The sequence below is a fragment of the Cariama cristata genome, unplaced genomic scaffold (assembly GCF_000690535.1).
Source record: "Cariama cristata isolate BGI_N322 unplaced genomic scaffold, ASM69053v1 scaffold9488, whole genome shotgun sequence".
Lineage (NCBI taxonomy): Eukaryota > Metazoa > Chordata > Aves > Cariamiformes > Cariamidae > Cariama > Cariama cristata.
Genome location: NW_009629418.1, coordinates 19,477 through 35,978, shown reverse-complemented (window position 1 = coordinate 35,978; position 16,502 = coordinate 19,477). Strand labels below are relative to the sequence as shown.

The following is a 16,502-nucleotide window of genomic DNA, read 5'->3' as shown; positions in this document are numbered from 1 at the left end:
AAGGAAGGAGTGAAGTCCTGTGGTCTGCTCCACAGAGTCCTGGTTTTGCTGGTGATTTGTATTTCAGTTCTAAAACATAAGTTGTGATTGTGGGATTGCTGGACTTTTTGTTCTCACTCAGGACAACTTCAACTGTCAGGCCTCAGATGAATTCCTAGGCACTGTCGCAAAGCCAATAATAATAATAAGGAAGTGAGCACTGCTATGAGCTATTCTGGGAACTGGCCGGTCATTTCATATAGGCCTAATGATGCTCATTCCTTATAGTACAGATGGTGCTTTTGGAGAAATGTGGTCTGTGTTCTTCCCCTATTATTGTCAGAAATATCAGAGTGGCTAGAGACATCCCGAAGCGATAAGTAAGCAAGCCCAAGGAGCTAGGTATAAAGGCGAGTCCACCTTTTTTTGTTTCAGGTCAGTTTATCCCTCCCCTGGGAGCTGACATAGACAACAGCAGATTGTTCTAGGAATGTGGAACAAAATTCCCAAAGGCCACCAACTGCTATAGTCCGTGTGTGCTGTTCAAGCTTTCCACTGAGCATTTCCATCAAACATCTTCTTGGCCTTGGGAAGGTGTTGAACTGAAGTGCTGCTACATACACACCTTTGCCCAGCAATTGTGCTCTGAGATCCCAGCCAGTTGTGTGTTTTAAGATGTTTCTGTTATTAGAAATCTGCAGATTGCCAGATGTTGCTAATAGATCTGTTATTTGGCAGTCATTTGGGACAAATACCAGAAAAGCACTTTGCCAACAGTTGCTCAGAAAAAGGTTGGTGAATTCTTGTTTTCCTGAACTAGTTAGGGACTTTAATGGTCTACTTTCCTGCATACCTCTCCAAAATGTGAGTGGAATTGACTTCATTTCACACTGCAGTATTGTCTGCTGCCCAAACCACATTTCAGTGAGCCAGAGGAGGAACTGCTGACTCATAATTCAGCATGGTAGCCCCAAATCCCATGAGACTACTAAATCTGGCCTCTGACTGATGTTGTCAGTGAACTCTGTTAATGGCCCCCAACAGATCACACAGAAGTCCAGCTTCTATAAAATGAAAGAGAGGCTTCTTGCCCAGCACTTGGCAAGTCACTGCTGGCAGTCTGTAGTGCTGGAAACTGCTGGTTGTGCTAGAAACAGGCTAAATGGTGGCTGACTGAAAATGTGTCACTGATGCAGGATCTGTGGGCCCCACTCAGTTGACGAGCACGTAGTATATTCTGGTCACATAATGGCTGTCAGGGACAAAGGGCTGTAACTGGCCTTGGTTTGGTATGTAGTGTATGTGCAAAACGAATGCAACTCAAACATGAATGAAAGTTGGGAATACAAAGTAGCATAAAACACAGCACCTAACTTGAGGGTGAAAAGTAAGGAGGAGGGAACTGCTTTATTTTTTAAAGAATTCCCTTTAGGGACTTGAACTTAATTGGTTTGTTACTACCAGTCTCACCAGGGATCCAGGTACACTCCATGGCTCTGCATGGTTCTTGCAAACAACCAGTTGCAGACTTCTGCTTAAATTGAAGCTGGGGCTTCTCAGCATAGTTTGGAGTGAATGAACTAGAGACCCCTCCTTCCTCTGGGAGCTGAATTCAAAGCTGTGCATGACAGCAAGGCATTCAGTGCTCATTGCCTTGTGTGATTGATCAATCAGTGATGATGACTACACAGGTTCTGATGTGTTCGTCACATTGGCTCCTGAGCACATTCCAGCAGCACAGTAATAACATGAGTGTCACACATGGAGTGACGCGCACTCCATGTGTGACACTTGCACGTGAGACTCCTGGATCTTGTTTCTCCTCTTGCAGGTCATATGCTTCCAGCACGGCATTGGGGCAGTGCTGCGTACTAAGTGCATGTCAGCCACAGATGTGATTTGCTGTGTGAGACCAGGGATTGGACAAGGAGTTGTAGACATATGCTGGAAATACTGTTCTCCACCAGTGTGACTCTACTAGGAATGATGTTCCTTAGCTGCAGTGTTGCATGGTGACACCTTGCCACTGTGGCACCAAAGCAAGGTGCCCAGTAGGTGATGACCCAAACCCCCGTCGTGTGTTTTGGCAAACAGGGTCTCCATTGTTAGGATAACATTTGGCCCAGGTGTCTCAGCTTTCTTAGGTGCTCCGGAGAGTCTGGGGAATTTTAAACTTTAAATATTGCTGTGTTTCTGCTAAAAAGGGTATGTTCCAAGGAGTATTCCTGGTATTTGCAGCTGAAAGCAAAGCGGTTTGTGATGACACTTGATTTGGGAATCGATTCACTGTTTGGCACCAGCCCCTAACTGCTTGAGAAGGTGTTATCTTTGTTGCAGAGTTCCTCTGCACCATATGGGCAGAACTGTTCACCGTATTCATCATTTTGGAGCTTTATGCAGTCTTTTATATATTTTAGGCCAGACCTTCAAGCCAGGACTAAGATGTTGAACTTGGTTCAATACTCCATGGGAAGACAATGCAGGGAGTAAAGGACAGGTTTGTGGGGTTCCCAGTAGCCAGGATTGCCAAGATGTGTCATCTAGATTTCGATGTAGAAATCAGAGAACAGACATAATACTTTTCTTAGAAGGATCTCAAACTTCTTTACATAGGTGTGAATATATAATTATTTCCATTTCACAGGCATGAAGAGCAGAAAATAGGAAAGCTATGGCTAAATCAATGATCAATTCAGAATTAATTGAGCTGAATTCTGTTTCCTGTCTTACACAGCACGGCCTGATGCGCTCTCCAAACTAGTTTTTAAAAGTTACTTTTTAAAACTAGCTTTAGCCACTGTAGTTTCTATGCATTTCTATTCTTGAAAGGTACCATCAATTGTTTTTGTTTAAAGACATTGAATATGAACTTGTTCCTACAGAGCTTTGTGCTGTAATTTATCAACAAGGTGCTGAGGCACAGACGTCAAATGAATACCAGATTTCAAATTATGATAAGCAATTGTGTCATCTTTGTGAATAGACATCAATCTCTGCTGAGAAATCATCAATAATTCATTAAAAAAAAAAATGAGTACAGGGACATTTGGATAGGTCTTTGCAAACAAGCAGTCCTGTTTGAATTTAAACCCAAAGGATGCTTATTTCTCAAACAGAAACACATGATCATGCCCAAGTCAAAAAGTTCATTCCCTAGAGATCTAATTACCATTTACCTTTGGGAAGTTATGGAGGTACTTGGGATATTATCTGTCAGACGTGCACTGTGTTTTTACATAGCTCAGTGAAGACACATGCACAGCTTGCCTGGACTCACTTTTGAGCAAGCTGAACGGAGTGCTGTCTGTGTTCTTTCTCTTTACGTATGACTTCTGCCTGGTGTGGCCACATTAGTGATGTCAGTACTTACCTGGCATCTAAACTTACTTAACTTACTTTTGAAATTTGTATAAAGTAGGTCCAAACTTATACATTACAAAAGTTAAGGATGGGAGAAAAGGATTACATCCATTCTGCTTTTTTTATTTTGTGAAATATTTGAAGTGTATTTTATTTTTAATGTTCCAGTTGTTGACATTGTCACCGCTTCCTTTACCCTCTACCTACACCAAAACCCAAGATTCTTATTTCCAATCTTAAAAGGCAAATCTCAGAATAATTTGGGTGTCTTTACTATGAGGAGAGGGAGGAAGCTGCCAGTGTAAAAATTTCAGCGTGAGCTTCTATATCGTAGGTGGCTTTTCATTTGACAGTTGGCATCCTGGTTTAGTCCATTTCTCTCCAAAATTGTAGATTGTTACATTCCAATAAGCACACAGCATCTGTTCGCTGTATAACATGATGTTGCAAAATGCTGATCATTTGTTTAAGTGGGCTTTTTTCAATTGAATCAGAGATGTACCTGCAGCCTAACAGCAATATTTCCCTCCTGTCTGTAATTGGCCATTATAGGAAGATAAATTTATAAATAGTTATTAATGTAAGGATTTAGAGGCTCTGCTTCAAGATCTAGGGCTAGCCTGTCTTAACTTATCTTAGCATAATCTCAAAAATTCTCTGCTTGACTTTAGAGAGCATGAAATAATTTCTGTTTACACAGTTTTTTCAATTACTTTGATGCTATGATATAAAGGTCACTGGTTGCCTCTAGTCATCGCATGGCTTTTTCACTAATTGTGCACTCACGTCATTTTGTTCTGTGGGATCTTTGCTTTTTGATCCAGTTTCAATTGCCCAGATGTTCATTTCATACAGTTAACTTTATACAAAGGGCATCCTTTGTTCCAACAAACACATTGCGGTCATTGTTCTCAGCTGAGAAACTCATGCACAGCAGTTCACCTGTTTCCTGTGTAATCCACCATCAATCTACCAACCTTTGTGCTGATTTAGTGTAAAATCATTCATCGGGGAGAGGAGGGATAAGGAGGAGAAATTATGCAAAAATGTTTCCTGGTCCCTAGCCTCAGATTGATTAAGGTCACGCTGCAGAATAAAAAGGTGATAAGAAATGGGAAAGCTCTTTCATCTTCACCCTTTTGGTGTGTAGTGGAATGGAAAATCACATTAGTACCTTTAAAGTTTTGCTCTGGTGTCTCAGCATGTATTAATGAAGACCTAAACATCTTCGAGAAGGAACCTTATTGCCACTCTACTCCCTTCCCTATTGCCCCCCTTAAGGGCTTCACGTCAAGGCAGAGTGCTTGCCAGTCCCCATCAGGGTAACTGTCACGTAATGAGAAGCACTGCTTCATAATGCACCCAGGGGCCAGAGGATCACCCGACTCCACAAGATTTCAGGAGGGACAGATCTCAAGGTTATTCTAACTGCAAGCGTCCCACATAGGATAGCCCGTTTGCTGTTTGTTAAGCCACGTGGACATCGCATAGACTAACTGTTTAGTTTAACCTTTAGAGCAGTCATGGGAGCTTGGTTCATGAGCAGAATAAATTCCATGGAAGGCTTTGAAAGAAGATTGTATGTATAAATGCACTGGCTGTTGCTAAAAGATGCGTGGAAGATGAGCAGTGGAAAACTGGACAGGGATTGAGCAAGTATATCATGTAAGAAGGGTGTAACTTGGCAATATGTATCTGTGAAGGTTTTAAAATATCTATCTTGGCCAAAAGAGGCCTTCCAAACGACAGGCATGTAGCCATCTTGAGCCCAAATGTTCCTAGAAAGATGACCCTACAAAATTGTCCAGGCTACTGGCAGGGATAGCATTACTGGCAACATGCACAGTGTTTTAATGGCCAAGGCTGAGGCTTAAGAGGAGCTACACTCCACAGCCCTCAGCAGGCAAGAGGAGGCAGCCTGGAGAGGAGCTGGCATCAGGCAGTGATTTTTAACATTTCTGTCATTCAGACAGCTGTAAGACTGCTGGGCAAGAATTGCACAAGGTTGAATTTTGGTTTAATGTGCTGATGTGATTTGCTGTGGCCCCGTTGCAACTCTCTGGTGCCTGGGCCAGGATATCCAGAACATCTACCATATTCTTCTTATGCAGACCTTGGGAAGGGGAACTGCAGATGCCAGTGTCTGCTCTGTCTGCTCAGCTTGGCAAGGAGGAAAGCAAGCAGGTGAGAAGGAGAAAACCAGGGGTCCTGTCTGGTTCTCACTATCAACAGTGGATGGATAAATAGAAAGGTACAGGTTTTTGTTTTCAGAACACAATGTTTCCCATGACTGGCCCTGCTGAAATCAGTGAGCGGAGATGGACACTACTCCATACTGCAGCACCATAATTCTCCATTTCTTTCTCTCCTCAGTCTATAGATGCCTTGGCACAGCTGTAAATTCCCTGAACAATGCAGAGCATGGCTTTCACTGAAAATAGCTGGAAAAACAACATTTCTGGAGCCTTATTCCATTAAAAATATTTTTTTTTGCTTCTTCTATGCATCTCCCTATTTTTCCCTGGTCAACAAGGGCTGCCTCCAAGCAGCCACCTGCATTCAGTATCAGTCATGTGGAATGCCCATAAACATCACTTCCAGACCGTAATAGTTTGGTGGAAATGAGGCCAAGTGACCAAACCCCTCTACCCTTCCCACCAGCACACTCCAGCAGTATGATCAGGGAGGCTTCCAGTTCAGGATTTGTACCTTGATCTGTCACAGTGACTGACAGCAGCTACAAGGAGCTCTCTGGGGCAGAGGACTGGGAGGGCAGGTGGGGAACCTGTGTCCTGGGACAAGCTCCAGTCTGCTCCAGGGAATGTGCTAATTTTCACTCCTTTATAGTCCTTTATCTCAGCCCTTGGACCTTGAGCTCAGCTCAGAGGCATTATCAGCCTTAGCCAAAAGGCAGCATGGAGTTAACCATTTAAATGCTGAATGTTTCTGATATTAAGTCGTGAAGGTAAAAACATGATGAATGCAACTTATTTCAATGGTGCAGCAAGTTAGTGGACTTTTCAGGTTTGGGGAAGACTGATTTATGTATTAGGAAAAACATTTTGTACTGAATAGATGATTTTGTGAACCACAGCAGTTTTCAAAGTTTTAGGCCCCTACAAAGTTCCTAGGGCATGTAGAGATCTCCTGTAAGAATGTGTCATGTATGCATTGCTGTGCAGTGTGTATGAACTCGTTTTTCTTAGTCACCTTTTCATCCTTACCTGGACCCAATTATTGATATCCAGAGTACAGGCAGAAAATTACTGGTCTTTTGCTTTCTGTGGGGTGCCTACTATCATGGTAACGCTTAAATTTTCGACTTTACAAAGTAGTATACAAACTCTTACCAAAAAAAAGAAACAAACAAAAGGTAATTTCCTGGAGCAATCTAGATTAATGTATTGCCAGTTCTGCTACTGACTGCCCTGGGTGTCTTTGGGCATGTCATTTAACCTGTGTGTCACTTTTCATGTTTGCAGAATGAGCTAAGAATACTTCAGTGGGCCATTGTGGCTATTAATGAGTTACGAATGTGCTTATGTACATGTGTGTCTGGTTTGGCAAGATCATCTTCTCTGTCTTTGGTGCCTGACAAATACTATGCAAGCAAAGTAATTCCTTTTCCTTACTGGGAGTGAGTGGTCTTTCTATGAGCAGCAGCAAGTGGGTAGAATTTCTTTGAGAATATTCCTGCTTAATCAGTTCAGTGTTCATGGAGTTAATTTGCTCATGCCTTCAGATTGTTTTGTTTCCAGGGATTCTAAACCATTGCCTCCAGCTGTTCATTTCCACTGAACAGGGGTGATCTTTATCTGTCTAAACTAGTTAAAACCTGCTTCACTACCCGGCAGTCTTTTTGGAGACAGCCCAATAAAGCTGAGCTTGGTGGCTATGACACCAAAGCCTCCTGGACATCATAAATTCCAAGCCCTGCTTTTTTTTTTCCTGACCTCTTACTGTTGGAGCACCCCTCCTGTTTTAATGGGACTCTTCACTTCCTCCACAGCTCCATTTAACCCTTGTCCAAAACGGGGAATGATACTTGCATTGTAAGTGGTCAGTGAAGAATCCCTTTTAGACTAATTTACTACTTTAATATTATCAGATGAAGCCTTGACATAACCTCAATGATACCATTCGATCAACTGAAGCGCTGTTAGACTTGCACTTAGACTCTGCTCAGTGTGCATGTTGCTTGAGATGTTTTAGTTGAAGCATATTTTTTAAATGTGCTCCATGTAAAGCTTGCTGTGATGTGGTGGGACTTGTAATACCTTTGGGGTCAACAGGGCCACATCCTCCTCAAACATGAGATGTGAAAGTTTTTGTCTTGAGCAGATGAGATGCAGGTTTGTTAAGTTGATGAGGCATCCACCAGATGTACCAAAGAGTCTTTCCTGTGATGAAATTCAAATGTCTCGTATACATCAGGCAAAGATGCTGTCTATACAACAGGGAATTGCACACAACAACAAAAATTTCTGTTGTTGCTAATGCCGCTACAGGGACCATAGCTAGAATGTGTACACTAATGTAGAAATGCCTTCCCTTGTTGCTGGGGTCTCTAACAGCACATTATTTTGGCCTCTGCTGAACAGGAATAAGTTACACAATTGGTAAAATGCTAATGCTCAGTTTGTACTTTATATTACTACTACTGTTAACAGCAGTGGGAAAATTTGTGGCCAGAAGACCTCTCATGAAGACCCAGGCTGAGCTTTACTTTGGAATGTGCCATGGAGACATTTTCCTGTTGTTTTGTTGCAGATGTTATCATCCTTGCTGTCTGGGGAGTCAGCAAGGCCCGAAGAGTGTTGGAGGTAGCGTCCCTCCTCTCTGCAGCAGACAGCTGGATCGGTTCAGATCCAAACCCCTGTGTCTGTGAGAAGGCTGCGTAGTCCCTTTTCTGCTAAACCACCTCACAGCAATTATCAGGCTGTCAGAGGAGGGAAAGGGTCTGAGAAAAAGACCATTTTAACATGTCATTATTGGTGTTCAGCAGCTGTGTGTTATCCTGTTGTTACTAGTAACCTTTTTAACTTTGCAAGCAGTGTTTTCTTGGCGTCATTCAAACATAGTGACTGGAGGGTCAAATTCAGCTCTCAGTTGTGTAAATATGGGATCATTCTCTTGGCTGGCCAGTGTTATTTTGCATTTGGCTTATGGTCCCTGCCCCTAGAAGGCTGCAATCTAAAATACCCAGGCAGAGTATTAAGTCACAGTATGCTTTGCATACCCAGTTGGTATGCAAAGCATAAAATAAACAGATGAAGAACTACTGTCAAATCCATGCAATATAATTATGGCTCTGTTGTCCTCTGGTTGAGGTTAATGGGTTATTCCCGTGTAAATGGGAGCAGGAGTTTGCTTGTTACTTTTCACATGTAATTCACCAGTAGATTATGATTGGAAAGTCTTTCAGGAAAATGTGTTTTAAAAGGGGTTTGAAAGAAAGAAAGAAATTTGATTGGGATGACTAGAGAACAAGAATCACTGAACAAAATAGAGGTCGCTTGAAGTAAAGCAGTCAGAAAGTCTACCTTAATGGCAAGAAGAAAGGGACACCTCGGCAAATCTGTAATGAAGGTGTTGTAACTGCTGTTTCCGTTTCAACCTTCCAATATGCAAGCTTGTAAGACTCTTAAGTAAGGTTCAGTGGCTTTATATGGTAAATAAATTTATCTTGATTTCATTCTCTGGTAAGACGATCTCTCTTTTTTAGTATGGTCTTTACAAAGTTCTCAGCAGTGAAGTGACTAATTGCACTTCTTATTTTCAGGGATCTGCCGGATAATCCTGCTCTTGAATGGGACACACAGCTCCTTGCCGCCTTTGTGCTAAAGCACATAGAAGCCAATAACATCAACCTGGTAATGTGAAACTTTCTACAGCATAGGCAATTTCCACAGTACTTTTGAGTTAGTGTTCTAGGCTTTTTCCTTCCCTTTGGAAGCTTTCTTTGAAGTCTTTAAAATTAGAATTTTGCTTCTGGAGTCTCCGTGAAATAGCCTAGGACAGGGAGATAGTATACATACTCATTTTGAAATACTTGCTTTATAATGTTTATCCATTTCTCTAGCTAGATCTTATGAAGCCTCTTTCGGACTGTAGTGTCACTAACCTTCCCTGAAGTAAAAGCTTCAAATTGGTTAAAAATTGCAGACTTTGTTGGAACTAGTAAGTTTCACTGCAGTAGATCTTGGGGTTCATTAATTGTGGAAGACCCTCTGAATAAGCCCAGCTGAATTTCAGGTCTAAAATGATACCTGACAGCAATTTTGCATTTTGTAGTTTAAGACTTTTTGTATTTGTACAGCTCCTATGTCTTGACAAGTAAGACATGGTCATTCTGATCCTCTTTCAAACACTTCAAACAACTGCTAGAAGTTCAGAACAAATAGAATTGCTCCACTGAAAAATATGGAAAAGGATGATGGTGTAGTTTGGGTGTATATTTTCTCTCTGGAGATCCTTCTTTGCTTCCCAGTGAGAAATGAACAGTGGAGGAATTTTGCTTTACTAACTCTTCAAGTGTTTTCTACATTTTAAAGCAACCATTTTGCCCCTGTTGCTAGGTTTCAGTGATGAAGAGAGCCCGTCTGGGATTTAGGCTTACCTTTAGGCTTAGATTTGAAGTACATTGGCAGGTGTGTTAGAGAGCTAGATTAGCAGAGTTACAGGTTGGGATTGAAGATTATTAAACTGGGGAGATTTCCTAGCACTGGTATAGTTTGTTTTCTGTTTTGTTTTTTTTTCTCCACAGAACAGGAATAAGGGCCTAAACATGGAAAAGGTGGCGTTCCGTTCTTTTCTGTTGAACCTTGCGGTGATCAGACATGTCACTGTCACACACTGATTAGCAGCAAAATCACAAAACTCTTACAGCCTTTCAGCAATTCACAAAACAAGAAACCACATCTGTAGCATGAAAGCCCCATGAGCACAAAACCAGTATCTTGCATCCAACTTTGTATTGATTCTGAGGCTAATTTTCCATGAAATTCATTGCTGTGCACAGAGACAAATGCAGTTTTCCTGGACTCCTTTTGTGCCTTTTGGCGCTGTGAATAGATAGGTTTTAATCTAATCTGAAAGCTCCTGACACAAGAGGATTTGTATTGCATGTTTGTGACTCTCATGGGCACTAGGACAAGTGCACCAGAATCCCAGCAGAAATTCTGAAAACACTACAACTCCTCTAGATGGTTAGAAAGGGTTAGATCTTTGCCTCAGAGAAAATTAAACTCAAGCTGTTTGTGCTGGGGGAGGCAGGAGTCTGCCACTAACATAGCATGAGCTGAAAAATAAAGTGTGCGGTTTTCAAAGAAACATGCGCAGTCACTAGTACTCTCCCTGCTGTGGCTGTAGGAAGAAGGAACACTGTGGCAGGGCCCACTGCGTTCCCCTCAGCACTTCCCTGAGCAGCAGTGAGGACAAATTAGTGTAGCAGAACACATCAGCAGTACCAAAGGTGACTGAAGCAGCTTCTTGGGGACGGTGGTAACGAACTGCTCTGTAAACTTACATTATTTTAAGCGTCCCAGGTAATCACACAGGTCTCAGATGTTTGCTGTAATACCAGTCATTTAGGAGCAGACCTAGTTAGCCAGCAATGGCAAGGCAAGCACCTTTGTTGAACATTCTGCATTTTAAACCTTCAGAGCTTGCTACGTGTTAGCCACTCTTGGAGCATCTCTGCTGTCCTAAGACAACGGCCTTGCCTTGAAAGGTGAACTGAGTCTATTTTTCAGTAGTGTTGGAATTGATAGGATTGGCTTAACATGTTAAAAGAGCCTTTTCAAAATGTAAGCTATAACAGGGTTTCAAACACAACAAGCTAGGTCAACAAAGTCAACATGATTGGAAGACACATACTGTTTTAGCTGTCTCAGTGGGAAAACTTTCCCCAGTTCCCCCCATAGTCACAGCAGAGACAATGGTATCTTTTATTTACAGAACGTATGTGTCATCTGGCAGTGGAGAAGCAGACTGCAATTCCAACATGGCTGAAAGGAAAGATTGCAAGGCAAGGAGTCACACCACATTATGCTTAATTTTGTTCCTTTGCATAGTTACTCATTTCCTTATTTGCCCTGCAAGTCCATGAGTAACTCAGTCTTTTTAGGAACTACAGGGACATATTTCATCCAAACTCTACATTAAATAGTGCAGATGCAGAAATTAACGATTGGGGTACTCAAAGCCAAAACTAATTTATGGACTGTGGAAATTATTTCCTGCCTGCTGGATTTATAAGCAAAAGCCGGTGTTGCTGGGAGAGGCAGCCAAGGCTGGTCTGTCTCGATCCAGATTAGAAAGTATTTGGTGTGTTTTAAAAAAAAGTTACATGGTATTGTGTGATTCCCAGGCAGGCTCTAGATTATGAAATCCTGCTCTTCAGGATCTCAGATTTGGTGATAGCAGAGCTTGGATTAGGAGGTGACATTCATACTGTGTTTGGTGCAGATGCAATGCCAAGACCAGAATTCAGCAATACCATATTCTTACAAGCTGCTTTCTGCTATGGATTGATGGAAACATCATCCATACAACTCTTTGTGGAAGGCTCCCATTGTTTTGGGTCAGCTCCAAATCAGCCTAGAAAGCCAGATCCTTCTACAAATGGCATTCAAGTTGGAGCTTACATCTGAGAGGGTGAATTCAGCTCTCATGTTTTGGATCTTGGTCTCTACACTCCTAAAATTTGGGAGCATTTGAATGTGTGATGTTTGTTGAGGATTTTCAATGCTTTTGCAGAACACCAGATATGGAGTGCAGCATGTGGAGTTTGCTAGAGGAGGCAACAGAGCTGGGACAGGCTTTTGCATCGCTTTCCTTCCCTTCCTCACTTATGTGGTAGTCTCCTCAGGTGTGCTTTGGGGTACATGAGTGGGAGGCCCCCAGGACCTTTCATTCTAAGAGCTGGTGCATGACTTGCACACTTGCGACTGAAACCCTGTGGACACTGCGATGTTGATCACAATTAGATTTTTCCATTTTCACCCAGTTGTCCATTCTTTTTAATATTTAGCTTCTCTGATTTAGTATCAATGAGAGACATCTCCAAACACACAAAAGACTCAAAGGGAGTTTGAATGTCACTGGCCTCTGCAAGTGTAAGTCAGGCCTATGAAATGATGCTCAGAGGAAGGCCATTAGAAATGCAGTTGCTTGCTATGGCGCTTTATGGGATGGCCCTTCTTAAAAAGGAAAGAGACCTTTCTATCCCCACCAGTCTACTTGAGCAGATGTGTGCTCTATTTGAAGCAGTGGATGACACCAGAAAAAGTGAGGGAGACCCACAGCTTTGAGTGCTTTTTTCCTCCGATGCACATGGTGTGTAGAGGGAGCATGGACTCCAGACCTCTCAGGAGTTTTCTCTTCAGCTAGTAATTGAGTAATTTCCTCTGTGCTCTCCCGCCTCCGGAAGGGATTTCTGGAGATGTTTGTGTTGGCTGTTGCTCTGGCTTCCACTAGTGAAAGCTCCATTTCCTGAATACCAAGGTCACCCAGAAGAAAACCCAGCACCACCAACGGCAGCGGCTCCCATTTCAGAACAGGTGTGGGGAGGGAACTCCCTCTTGCCCTAAAGATTTCATTGAGCAATAATTTCCACATCAAGTATATTTCCTATCCCAGTCTTTTGCTCCCAGAACTGGCTAAGCTTGTTTTTAACCCAGACAGTTTCAAGATGTTCAAGTTTTCTCATCCTGCCCTGATTGTTTGCTTGATTTCATCATCAGCTTGGTGCAGGTTATGTGTTAAAAGGAAACATACCAGCTAGCTGCACCACGTGGAAGAAGCAAATGCTCCCGTGTGAAAATATCTTCAGCATGTGAGAAAGAAAAGCAGAGTTGTTATCCATGAAATGAATCCCTGAAGCCAGGGGAATATATTTACATGTGACTGCCGCCTGCTTTAAGTCATGAGGACCACAGTGGTGCCGTGGAATCAGTGCCCTGTTTAGACAACAGACCTAGAAGCTACATACTGGATAGGTGGGACATCACTGTGTCAGAGCCAGCCTGTGCGCTGGTAGGGATCTCTACAGGTGAAGAGCCAATATTTCAAAGGTAGTCTCTGCAGATAAAGTGAATGCCACTGTGGCCAGGTCGGTGTGCAGATACCTTGGGAATTGTACCTACAAATTTGTATATTTGAAGAGACAGACAATTCAGGTGCAAATGTTCTAACAGTAAATTGAACAACATCAATTGAAGATTAACTCCATGCCATCTCTTTAGCTAGTTCAGACATTCAGGTGCAAATGTTCTAACAGTAAATTGGACAACATCAATTGAAGATTAACTCCATGTCATCTCTTTAGCTAGTTCAGACGTTATGTAAGCCCAGCAGCACTAAGAACAGCAGCTCCTATTTCAAAACAGATGTGGAGAAGAAAAACCTCCGAAGGTGTTTCTGAACAGATAATTTCCATGTCAAGAATATTTCCTAACCCAGCCTTGTGCTCCCACAGTTGGCCTGAGCCAGTTTTGTCAAAACAACGATTAGCTTATTTAGTCTGCTCACTATAGTCTCTTATCTCGGTCTTCTGGTTTGTTCCCTTGTACCCTCCATAGAAGGAAAAATGTGTGTTTTGGCTTGCCTGGGTTTTTTAGCTTGGTTTCCTAAGGAAACAAGAATAATGCAATTGTATTTATATGTGTGTACATATGCATGTTTCAAAACACTTTAGAGCCCATTGGCTAATTTCAGCCACATTTGACAGCAGGGTAGTAGTCTTAAAAATGATATGTTTGTACAGGTTACATGAAAATAAATGACCAGGCAGAAGAGACAAACCCTCTCTCTGTCCCTGTTTAGTAAAAACATTTAGCGCAAGTCCAGCCCTTAGCAGACTCACACTATTACTCACCTGCATAGGAATTTATTCTGCCTGCAGTGAGTGGGGTACATTGTCATCTTAGGAAAGTGCCACTCTAGGTAGGAGTGACTTCAGAGCATGTTTTTTCTTATCTGTAAAATACAGGGTGCTATGCTCATTCCCTGAGCTGTACAGAAATTAATAATGTCTTTCCCAGATGAACTACTCAAAGAGCTGATATCCTTAGGGAGGGCTTAGCACTGTGCCGGACCATGCAATCCCTGCAGAGAGCCTCTCAGGTACTGCTGATGTACAGCAAAAGCAGCCAAAGCCAAAGACATCATTTTTCTCCTCATAAAGTAGAGGTTGACCAGAAAATGCTTCTTTGTACCTGAGCAAAACCAAATTGGGTCCCACCACTTCCTGCCCACAATGAATAACCCCGCTGCTTGGTGACAGCATTATTACAGCCACTGGGCAAAGTGGAAAGTCTAACTGTGGACTTTTACTGGGTGGATGGGTTTATAAGCAGGCTTGTCTGGAGTTTGTGGGTTTTGAAGTATTTCTTATCACTGTCTTTGTGTTTCCTCTCCCTCTTTACACAATATCCCGTATGTTTGAGAGGGCCTGTCCTGTTGGAGGGTGGAGTAGCAAGTTGCAGGACGGGCAGGGCGGCTTTTGATCTTCCCTTGATCTTTAACCCAGTACTTCAGGCCCTGCATATAAAATAGGTTTTGAGAAGAGAGCTGTGGTGAGTAAGCAAGGCAGTAGCATTTCCTTCCCTGAAGAAAGAACAAGCTGGCAAGGAAGCAGACATTGATTGAAATGTGGGGAGGTGATGATTTCTTCCTGGTCAGAGAGAAAGGAGCTGTGTAAAGCTCTGCTGCCTGGCCTCTCCCAGAGCAAAAACCTAACTTTAGACTGTCCAAGGACTGTCACCCTCTGGAAAGCTTAGCAGGACACATACCCTGTCTGCTCTACACTTTATGCTGCCAGTTTGTCTTCTCAGTTGGAAGCTGGAGCCTTTAAGTACCCGCTTGACAGTACTGTGCAGAGTGAGCCCTTGGGGTGGGTGCTTCACCCCTGACACTTTATTGGTAGGTCTGAGGGCAGGGAGCCAAGGGTATTCTGTGCTGTGACGGTGACTTGTTAGTGCTGTGTTCATGAATTACTTCTGCATTATGAAGTTCCCATTTCTTCCTGCAGAGAAGCAATAAACAATATGATCTTCTCCTTCAGCAAAAAGCCTGATTTGGTTGTACAAAAACTGCAGTCAGCTGATTGTTTAAAAAGGCTTATATCAGATTATTTTATCACTATGTTATCCTGTGATGAAGCCTCGGGACAGTGGTACGATTGTGTTGGTCTTGTTAAAGCAGTATGTCCTGATTCACAGTACAACAAACTATAGTTTCACCCTGTAATCCGCAGGCATTCTGGTATGTTCTCAAATCCAGGAGAGAGTGATTCATAGAGCTGGACCTCTTGGGTCAGGAACAAGTTTACAACAGATCACTCTAAAATTAACCTTTTGGCCGGGTAATAAGTAACAAGTGCATCCTGCCAGTGGGAACACGGTGTTTATCATCTTTCTGTTGTTCAAGCTGGTAGACTGTGTAGTCATCTCGTTCCAGAGTGTCTTGTTTGTTTAGTTGTATTTCTGTAGCATGAGTTTGCACACAAGGCCTCATTGTGCAACACAAAAACAACTCTTTAGATACAATAGGCTGGGATGGTGCTGTGTTGGGTGTCAAAGTTGGTAACTGCACAGTCTCTTTCTTCAAAATTATTATTGTTCTGTGGTTTTATTGCAGGTGGTAACCTTTGATGCGGGAGGAGTGAGTGGTCATGCTAACCACATTTCTCTTTACACTGCTTTAAGGTACAGTGTTCTGCACACTTAATTGAATGCCTTACTATAGCATTACAGAGTGAACGTGGCATTTGTGTGTAAGCAGAAAACTAACAGCTAGAGCCAAAAGCAGTATTAACTTCACTGATATAACTGAGTGCCAGACTATGGGACACAATACTGATTGGAGAAACTCTCACAGCTCTGTAAATGACCTACAACATCCTTTATTGTTCCATCTGCTCATGCTTTGCCAGTCTCCCTTTCGCTGGGCCTTCTTTTCTCTTCCTGTCCTTGATCCCACTAAAATACGCCAGAGATCACTTTGCACTTCTGGTTTGAGGAGAGTGTATGAATAGCTGATGCCTGAGCTGGTGGTAGTTGGATTTTGGAAAGTTCTGCGCCATTGTTCCAGAGGATGTTGCCATCCTGTCCAGGTACCTGAATTTACCCCTCTGACCCAAGGACATTCCTCTTTCACTG

General features: G+C 42.6%; 1 protein-coding gene across 1 annotated transcript in view; it reads left to right on the top strand.

The window, feature by feature from the left end:
* The window catches only part of PIGL (phosphatidylinositol glycan anchor biosynthesis, class L), a gene marked incomplete at its 5' end in the record, with an annotated part of 60,122 nt that overhangs the window by 28,837 nt on the left and 14,783 nt on the right, over positions 1-16,502 (top strand). Inside the window, 2 exons of the mRNA XM_009705165.1 lie at positions 9,122-9,212; positions 15,982-16,049. Of these exons, the coding sequence (XP_009703467.1) occupies positions 9,122-9,212; positions 15,982-16,049 (159 nt within the window). The remainder of the gene's footprint in view (positions 1-9,121; positions 9,213-15,981; positions 16,050-16,502) is intronic.